Here is a 9,767-nt window from a genome sequence, read left to right on the forward strand (position 1 = left end):
AGGGCAACTTGTTTGTTTTTTTAATCTTTTACGTGTTTTTATACAAAAAATGTATTTTTTTTTTGCATTTTTAAAACTGTGGGGGAGGGATGCAAACAAATAACAAAAAAGATGTTTTATAACATTATTTTCCCTGTTTAGAAAAGAAGAAAAAAAAATCATTCCAATAGTATTTAAAAGTCCAAAGATGAAATAATTTCATTTTCTTCCCTAAAGGCTATTAAAAAGCCCCTGCCTACTGATTCCATCCTCTTGTGTCCAGTGGAGCCACGTTACTCTTCAATGGCCCAGGTTCACTATTAACAGAAAGATGGGGCCAGGCTTCTGGGCACATGGTCTAAACAAAAAAGTGGAAGCATCAGAGGATTCAAAACCTTTCCCCACAGAAACTGTTGTGGGCAAGAAGATACTTCCCTGAGCCAGAAGGGACAGGTACAGCAGCATTCCACACCCAGAGCACGGGATGGCAAAGCCCTAGATGTCCCACCTCTGCTTTCATTCCCTTTCCAAAAGATTGGGGCGGGGGAAGGGGGGGGGGAGTTGACATGCCTGTGAAGAAAGTGCAACATATTTAGAAATATGGGTAGAGGGAAACAGCTTAGAAGAAAAGCTCTGCCAGCTTTTACTGCAAGTGGGAGAAGAAAGCCATCGAGGAGATCCCACTACAGGTAAACAGACTTCCTTTTCTGGAACCCCTGTAGCACAGGAGGTCCAATTCACTTTCCCTTTCCAATGGACTAGACTTCTGGATAAGGCATTTTGGCCACATATGGACCAGTGACCACGAGCCCACAGTCCAGGGCCCAGTTCTGACTATAAGGTCACTCCCATGCCAACAACTGATGTGATGGTATTTCATAATCCTCTAAGTGGGAAATTAAAACATTTTCCCCATCCTAATCCCAGAGGTGGGAGAAGCAAGTCTGCAACATCTCCAGGCTCAGACCAAATGGCAATACTTGGAACGCAACCAAGTAATCACCACAGAGTAGTTCCAAGTAGCAAAAAATTACATCCAGATTCTCATGGAAACTACTGTAGGGTACAGAGTAACAGCATGAAAGCAATCAAACCTTGTATAAATAATGTTTCTTTGCCCTTTTTTTTTAATTAAAGAAATCCAGTGTCTCCAAAACTTGTGAAAAGGTGTTTAAAAAAGGAGCCTGCCACACTGTTTTTGCTCACTGTAACTATCCTACTTGTACCTTCTGATACCAAGAGATAGTGTGATAGCCTCTTCTGCACAGGCCCTATTTTCTCTCTCCTACAACTGTATTCTAGAGGAAAAACAAAACGGAACAAAGGGAAGGCATTTCTACTAGTGAGAAGAGAATACAAATCAAAAGCAAACTGGAAAGCAAGAGCAATGTTAAGGGTGGGATGAGAGAACTGGAGTGGACACTGCTTAAGAAATCTGGCCGAGTATGCTTTGGTTTGGGGGACTGGAGAAGCAGCTGGGTATTTAAAGTGCAATCACATTGGTAATAAATGATCATCCCTTTCTTCTGACTCCTCCCCCAGCTGATCATCCCCCACACCACGATATGCAGCAGGCACATTTCGGGGTTTAGAACGGCACACAAAGTCACAACCATCCTGCAGAAAGAAGCAAAGGAAGGAAATGATAATTTGGAATAACCAACTTCGAGGGTAAGGCAAATATGTACCTATGGTCTAAGAATATGCCAAGAACTAGGTTTCTTCAAGGAAGATGAAGAGAAAATCCAGAAGCTCTAAGGATCGGCCTAAATTGAATTTAGGGCTAACAGGAGAAAAATTCTAATTAGGTCTTTCTTTCTCCCCATCCAGGTCCCTTAATAGCTTGATCATATTCCTCAATTGAAGCAACAGTGTTGCTCTTCCAGCCAGGTCTTTAGCAAGGCCAGACACTAAGATGTTACTTTATACCAGGGCCAACAAGTACTTTGTACTTGGTTTGCTGGGACTTCTGTGGGTTTAGCACCCAAAGTCCTATATCCTTGGAAATCCCTCAGTCTGGGTAAACCAGGATGGTTGGTCACTCAACCTTGCCCGCAGGCTAGACTCAGCCAGCAGTCCTATTACTTACTGCTACCAGGTTGCCAAGATCTTGCCAGAAGGCTAAGTGGGGAAACTGCTCCATTCCCTTGGCTCCCACCACCAGTCGCTGGTATAGGAACCCCCCGATGATATAGACCGCAACCAGTGATGCAAACCTATGAGGAAGAAAAACATCTCTACTTAAAAACCAAGGAATACTAAAACTCTGATAATAAAGATAATCTTTATATTCATTAGTGGTTTCCCAGTCTGTATTCTATTAAAATGGGGGGGGGAGGGGACCAAAACAGGGAGGGTACCTTCTTTAGAAAACCAATTAGAGCACTACAAGCAAAGGCTCAGACAAAAATAAGACCTAGTGTGTGACTCTTAGAGCCAAGAATAGGTACTATCAGCTATACAGTTCCATTTCTCCAAAAGTTCTTATAATCTAATGGGATAGTATTAAAAACTGTCCAGTCCTCCAGTAATGGGATAGAAAGCATTTCCAAATGCAAATATTTATCAGGGGTGAAACATTAGATCTAATTTTTTTTAAGCTTGCGTAGTCAAGAGTTTAAAGAGAATTTTCACAAAGTTTCCCACCTCCAATTATGGTACAGTGCGTGCACACACACAAACACACAGAATTTTTGTCTAAATATCACCAAGTAATTGAGTTTAAGGGAAAAAAAAAAAGGAAGGTTTGGATTGATAAGGGAAAAAGCACTCACGTGACTAGTAAGATAGAACCCACACTAAGGTGGGAGATCTCTGGGGAACAGGCCAGGCTGCTATCCATCTCAAAGAGGTAGAAACAATCTTGAACTTTGCCTCGCTCCTCAGACACAGGGTTAAAATTGCCCTGACGATGAAGGACAGAACACAACGCTTATGTGGTAAACTGTTTCCTTTTGACCCTTAGAAAAAGAAAAAACCCACAAGCTAAAAAAGCATTTGCTTTCTCTTGATTGAATAACTTATTTTCCATGTATGATGGAAGACAGGTGCCTGTGACACAAGAAAAAACTGAACTTCTAGTTTTCTCCTATCCATCCCGATGTATCTTGTCCCCTCTGGAAATTCTCTCCCACCTCAGGCCAGTCCTGTCATCTGTTCTCTAGGCTCGTGTGCCCCAGGACGCCTCACCGCTAGCGTGTGTCGATTGCAGGAGATCATCACCACTGCACGACGCTGCTCCATGCCACAGTGACTGTCATATTCGTCACCCCCTTTATAGATCAGCATGATCCAATTACCTGAGGAGGGACAAGGGAAATGTTGCTTTGGGGTGGGGGGAAAAGCAGAGGCAGGCCTGGGTACAATGGCAGAAAGGCACTGAGGAGTTCAATGAAATTGGTCTTAATTAAAATAACCAGCAATATGAGTTCTGTAGTACAGAAATACCAAGCTAAATCCTGCTTCTTTGTAACAGCTTTCTGTTCCCTTAAGACAACTAAGAATCAGATATTCATATAAGAATAATCCTAATTTTCCACATTAAAGGCAGGCAACCGATAGTACAAAAACAATTAGGACCCATACTCTGACAATGACTGACATTTTCTGAACACCTGCTAACATCAGAAGAGGTTCCATAAAATTCTTAGGTGGCAGAGCAAAACCTAAGATTTAAAATTAGCCACAGATAAATACAATATGGATGATTTTTAAGATCGGGAGCCATTTGTTCTTTAATATTTATGGCATTCAAATTTCTTTTGCAAAATATCCTTTGATTTATCAATCACGTGAGGTGAATAAGGTTAAAAATTCTTCTAATCTTGCATATGAAGAAACACAAGAAGATGAAATGATTTTTCAAAGTCACAGGACAAATAAACATGAGCTGGGTAAAAAATCCAGTCTTCCAATCCCTACCCCCAAACTCTTGATGTTATTTTTCATTATATTATTGATATGAACAAATATTTGCACTGGAAAATACAGTTATCTGCTTAAGGGAGGGAATCAGACCACAGGTGCTCATAGTTCTTTCTAGCAATATGATTTTATGACTTTTGAGAAACCTAATCACCATAGCACAAGTTGTTTGGGGAAGTTTTTGTAGACTGGTTTGCAAAAAAGCTTAATGTCTGAAAATGTAACTGGCAAAACTGGACTAATTCGATGAGAAATGGTCATTGTTGGTATTTTCAAGTCTGGTGTGAAAAACACATGAAGCTACAGAATCCCAGCTAGATTCTTTATGCATGAGCTTTTCATTAACTTTAAAACAAACACATAAAGGTCCTGAGCCATGGCTCCAGAGGAGCCGTGTTAGTCTCAGGTGAGCTGAAGCATATGTACCATATGATACTCGGAAGAGAATGGAAAAGGCTGACACATACAGGACTGCCAGAGGAATTGACATGGGATCAATTAATCAACAGGGAGAGTCTTACTTCCATTGAAGATGTGAGTCTCGTTGAGTCTCCCTACCACTGTCTCCTTCCCGTTACTTTTGTTGATCTGCACCAGGCCTGCCCCAGAGGTGCGGTTGCCAGCTTCCCGGCACACCCTGAACATGTAGATATATGTGTCTGGGCCCTGGCCCACAGTGCTCTCAAAGCTGTAAGGAGAAGTGAGGAGAACGAAGGAAGAATTACTGGCTATCAGCCTTAGGAGAAGCAGCCTCTCTTCCTTTAAGCTGCCTCCCCACCCTCCCACCTCCCTGCCCACCCCCAAGTGTGATCAATTTATTTACCTGATGTCACAACTAAATGTACTAGTGAATATTTGTTGATCAAGAGATATCCATGTAACAGTGAATAGTTTATTTGTTGAATGAGACAATCCTAACTATTGATGATGACTGATTAAAACACAAGATCCAAGAAAGCTAGATATTCTAGAATACCTGTTCTAGACCATGCTGAAGTGTCAGTTGCTATTTCCCTGTGAATAAGGATCTATGTTCATGGGAAGTATCCCATGGTCCCTTGTTCTTTGAAGATTATCTTCAGATTTATATACCTGAAGATTCCAGACACTTATGATGTGTATAGGCCTCAATGTTTATCTGATACTTCTAAAGTCCTATTATGTGGAAGTACCAAATAATGCTTTTTAATTCCTACAAGGTGGTCTCCTGGATCCAGTCTTGAAAACAGTTACTCTTCTACATAAGAGAATTGCACACATTGCTACTAAAAACTGGGCTGAGAATTTGCTCTATAGCATAAAAAAAAGTAGGGGTGCTTGAGTGGCTCAGTAGGTTAAGTGTCCGACTCTTGATCTCATCTCAGGTCTGGACCTCAGGGTTGTGGATTCGATCCCTACATTGGACTCCACGCTGGGCATGGAGCCTACTTAAAAAAAAAAAAAAATTAAAAAATGAAGATATCATGGCCAAATAAGACCAGTATTACTAAAGTTCAGATTAGAACCATCTCCGAGAGAGGTTATTATACATGTATTCCCACCACATAGAGTGGTAATACTAAAATAAAGTAAGTGGAGGGAAAAAAAAACAGTTTTTTTATGATTTTATTTATTTACTTATTTAAAAGATTTTATTTATTTGACAGAGAGCGATACAGCAAGAAAGGGAACACAAGCAGGGACAGTGGGAGAGGGAGAAGCAGGCCTCCTGTGGAGCAGGGAGCCCGACGCTGAGCTCGATCCCAGGACCCTGGGATCATGACCTGAGCCGAAGGCACACGCTTAACGACTGAGCCACCCAGTCGCCCCTGGGTTTTATTTGTTTTAAAAGTGTCTCTACCCAATGTGGGATTCGAACTTACAACCACAAGATCAAGAGTTGCATGCTCCACCAACTGAGCGAGCCAGGCGCCCTGGAGGTAAAGATTCTTTAACAAAGTTATTTTCTTAAGCCCTTCAAAGCTCTTCTCATTTACCTTTTGTTATACAGCGGTTGCAGCCTCTTCAGTAGAGCCAACTCTTTCTCGGACTCTCGACCTTTTTCTCCCACCAGGTCACAGGTTTTCTCTTCTGTCTGCCAGGATTCTCTTACTACCACAGCTAGGAGCAGTGGCAGGAGCAGTCCAGTCCTCCAGCAGCTGTAGAAGGGGAACATCCTTTTGGGAGATGGGGTGTGGGTGTTGAAGAAGTGGGGGAAGATCAGGAGAGGGGGGGAAGATCAGGAGAGGGGGGAAAGTGATAAAGCGCATGAATGTGTAATCTTTACAGTTTTATCTTCCATCCATCACTTATTTTACACTAGTCAGTTTTCCTCATTATCACAAAGTTGGGTTTTATTTTCTTGTGTCTATTTCAAGCTTTTAGCTTTCACCCATTATTTTTCCCCCGTTCTTTAATATTCAGAATAGGATTCTTAATCTTTAGGTTTCTCTTTTTCTTTTTATTTATTTTTAAAGATTTACTTATTTATTTTGAGAGAGAGAGTGCGAGCATCTTTACTGTTTTGTGAAAAGTTAGACTGCAATATCTCATTTAAAGTTTAATACTAGTTCATAAAAACTGCTTCAACCTGTGGTCCTCCCTAAGATGACAATGAAATTATAATACTTGATCAAGTCTAGTTGAAAGTTATTGAGAAAGATGTAAGATAGAGAAAGGGACTTCAGTACTTTGGGTCCTAACTTCTCCTATCAATAGTCAGGAGCATCCAACAGTCTTTGTTCATATTCACCATAAGAAAGATGACTAGAGATAAACACAGCCATAGCACCTAAAAGTTGACATTTATCTACTTTAATGGCTCATCTCAGAGTTGTCTTTGTACACTCAGAACTGGTAACAATTCTTGGGAATCACTAAGTCACTTTCCAATTCACCTGCTCCTTGCACTGCTCTAGCAATGGAAACACATGGCTCCATTTCCCAAACTCATTTTCTTTTCTCTAATCCATCCTCACACCCAGGACATATTGATTTACCCTTGCAAAAGACTCCACTCTGATGTCCATTAGTTAATGATCCCCCAGGCCATTGCTACTTGTTAATTTCATAACAATGTCACTGTTATCATAAACAGATTTAATTCCTCCAAACCTTTCTCACTTGTAATAACATGCTTCCAGCTACAAGCTTGGACTTTGGTTAATACTCTTTAAAGTCCTCTAACTCTTTTTCAGGCTGTTTCATCAGCTCCTGTGCATTTCTAGAATATAAAACTAGGCAGAGTTTAATGGGTACTAGTAAGTTTAAAGATAGGAAAATGGACGCTCTGAGCCCTGACTGAATTTTCTCTACTCCCCTAAAAAAATTTACACTTGATCTTCTGTTTTCCACATTCCCCTAGGGCAACAAATGCTTGGGAAGTTGTCTCCCTGACTTTGTGTATTTCCTTTTCTTTTTTTTTTTAAGATTTTATTTATTTATTTGACAGAAAGAGACACAGCGAGAGAGGGAACACAAGCAGGGGGGAGTGGGAGAGGGAGAAGCAGACTCCTCATTGAGCGGTGAGCCCTACACGGCCGATCCCAGGATGCTGGGATTATGACCCGAGCCGAAAGGCAGACACTTAACCGACTGAGCCACCCAGGCGCCTCAACTTTGGGTATTTCCAAAATCAACTCACTATAGCAATATTAATAAAGTCCACAGAATAATTATCGCGTCATAAAGTCTGAGGCCCCCATAAACACATTAAAAGCACTAATAGAAAACTTAATAGAGTGCTTGCCTTTTACTCTTAAAAGCACTTAACATGTATTAACTAATTAATCCTTAACAAAAACGCTATGCAGTAAATACAATTATTGTCCTTATTTTACAGATGAGAAAACTGAGACACAGCCAGGGGAGTGACCCAGAAAGTCTGGCTCCAGAGCTCATGGTCTACACTTAACCACATGTGTATCCCCTTTCACATTAATTTTTGGGGGCTCAAGAGGAGGCAGCCAAAGCTTTCTTTTTGACAAAGCAGGGGGGAAGTGACTCCTCACACAGTTCACTGAATAGGAGATGGAATAAAGAACTCAAACCTCAAACTCCTACCTTCCCTAAATTAACTCATTGCTCAACACACTATGTGACCAGCTGCGTTCCTAAAAAAGTATTAAGAGATTCCTTTTATTAGATTGATTTAACATGCCATATTCTTTATATTCTCTTCAGAGTCTAATTTAAAATTTTAACATTCTGGATTTTCAAGCTCCCCCCACCCCCAAACCAGTTTTCTGGAGGGGATGCTCACACAGAAGGCTGTGTCGTATGGCCTCAAAATTAGTTCCTCATTTGTTAACAGTTGATGATTTCTTTTCCTAAATTAGAACAAAGAATCTTACAAAACTAGGATAGGATAAAGGGTTAAACACCCTGCAGTCTGCTTTAGTGGAGCTGAACCATCTTTCATTTGCTTATTGGTTCAAGAAGTTAGGATGAGAATCAACTTATACTCTTCTGTCTTTTCTGCTTAAGGTTTGTCGGTTTTGAGCTACTTCTTTTTGATTCAGTGACAAATGCTCTAAGTGCTTTATCTATTAGGTTAATCTTCACAGCCCAGAAAAGTAGGTATAATTTCTCTCATTTTACAGATGAGGAAACTGATGCTTATAGAGGTTAAATTATTTGCCCTAGGTCATACAAGTATTAAACATGTATGAAGTTGGTGGGGCAAGTTGGAGGATTCATGGCATAAAGCTATTTTCTGGAAAATTTCTGATAAATACAGGGGTGCAAAAATTTATTAGGGAGACTATGAAATCCAAGGGCTGTGTAGTTCCCTTTTATTGTGCTACAATTAGATCCTCAAGGTGCAATAGTTTGTCCAGATACTTTGGAAATAAAGGGCAGGACTTTAAGATTTTGAAAAATCCCCTTCAACTTTCTTGTTCTAGGACAGATCTATTTTGGTAATGCCAAACAATTCTCTACAATGGGATGACCCACGACTAAGCCAGGAATTGGGAAGCAGTTCACATCACTGGGCGTCTGTACCACTCTTTCCCACCCCTCAAGACTAGCCATGAGCATTTTCCATTTTTCAGTGGAATTTCTACTTTCCGCTATCTGGCTCATTCCTGAGGTAGCGGCTCTTATCTCCTGTCTCCAGCAGCCTACCCTTTTATAGAAGACCAGCCCTAACTAGCTAAACGGCCCAATGCTGAAAAGCCTTAGAGAAGTAGCTCTAGGTCCGATGGGCGGAAGCTCCCCACAAAGAGAAAACACTAGAGAAGCTCTCTAGTAGCTACTCCATACCATACACGCATCCCCTTCAAACTTCTCCCAAGGTTCTAGAAATTCTCATTCCGTCTAATCTCCTGACTTTCCAACTGCCTAGGGCCGTATCCTCTCCAAATGATGCCGCTATACCTTCCTTCACGATGCAGGCCAAAAATTCCCTCTACAGGTATCCAGTAACACCTCAAACGACTCCATACCCAGGGTCCTTCCTTTCTTTGCCTTCCAAACACACGTCCATTCCCTCTCCAGTCTTGGTAGGTCTTTTCTTCCCTCACTCCCTTCACAACTCTAACTCCCCGCCCTCACGCCTCCGCCTCCATTCTGCCCTAGGGCTCCTTAGCTGGAATTTTGGCTCGAACCCTGGCCAAAGGAGACTTAAGGATCCCAGCCCCTGTTACGGACACCGAGGTGTGAGCGCTCTCCAGCTCCCCTCCTCCTCCACGCCCCTCATACTCACGTGTCACGGGCAAAGGGAGTAGCCAAGGCGCAGAATCCCCGGCTGAATACCTGTCTGGGGCCGGGAGACAGGGCCAGCGAGGGGCCAGCCGCAGACCCCGGACCCAGAACTCGTGTCAAAGCTTCCCCAAGGCGCCTCGTTGTGCTCCACTCCGAGAACCGGAAACAGGAAGCACCAG

The 9,767-nt window shown here is 41.9% G+C and overlaps 1 protein-coding gene across 1 annotated transcript; it reads right to left on the reverse strand.

Moving 5' to 3' along the window:
* Window positions 1–5: 5 nt before the first annotated feature.
* Window positions 6–9,767, reverse strand: M6PR (mannose-6-phosphate receptor, cation dependent). The gene is made up of 7 exons (XM_028119707.2): window positions 9,590–9,767; window positions 5,880–6,059; window positions 4,425–4,591; window positions 3,169–3,278; window positions 2,754–2,884; window positions 2,069–2,195; window positions 6–1,596 (listed from the first exon to the last, which is right to left on the reverse strand). The coding sequence occupies exons 2-7, from the start codon at window positions 6,056–6,058 to the stop codon at window positions 1,474–1,476; spliced, it is 837 nt and encodes a 278-aa protein (XP_027975508.1). The 5' UTR covers window position 6,059; window positions 9,590–9,767; the 3' UTR covers window positions 6–1,473.

The sequence above is a fragment of the Eumetopias jubatus genome, unplaced genomic scaffold (assembly GCF_037043125.1).
Source record: "Eumetopias jubatus isolate StellerSeaLion01/CBP00866 unplaced genomic scaffold, mEumJub1_p1.0 scaffold_8, whole genome shotgun sequence".
Lineage (NCBI taxonomy): Eukaryota > Metazoa > Chordata > Mammalia > Carnivora > Otariidae > Eumetopias > Eumetopias jubatus.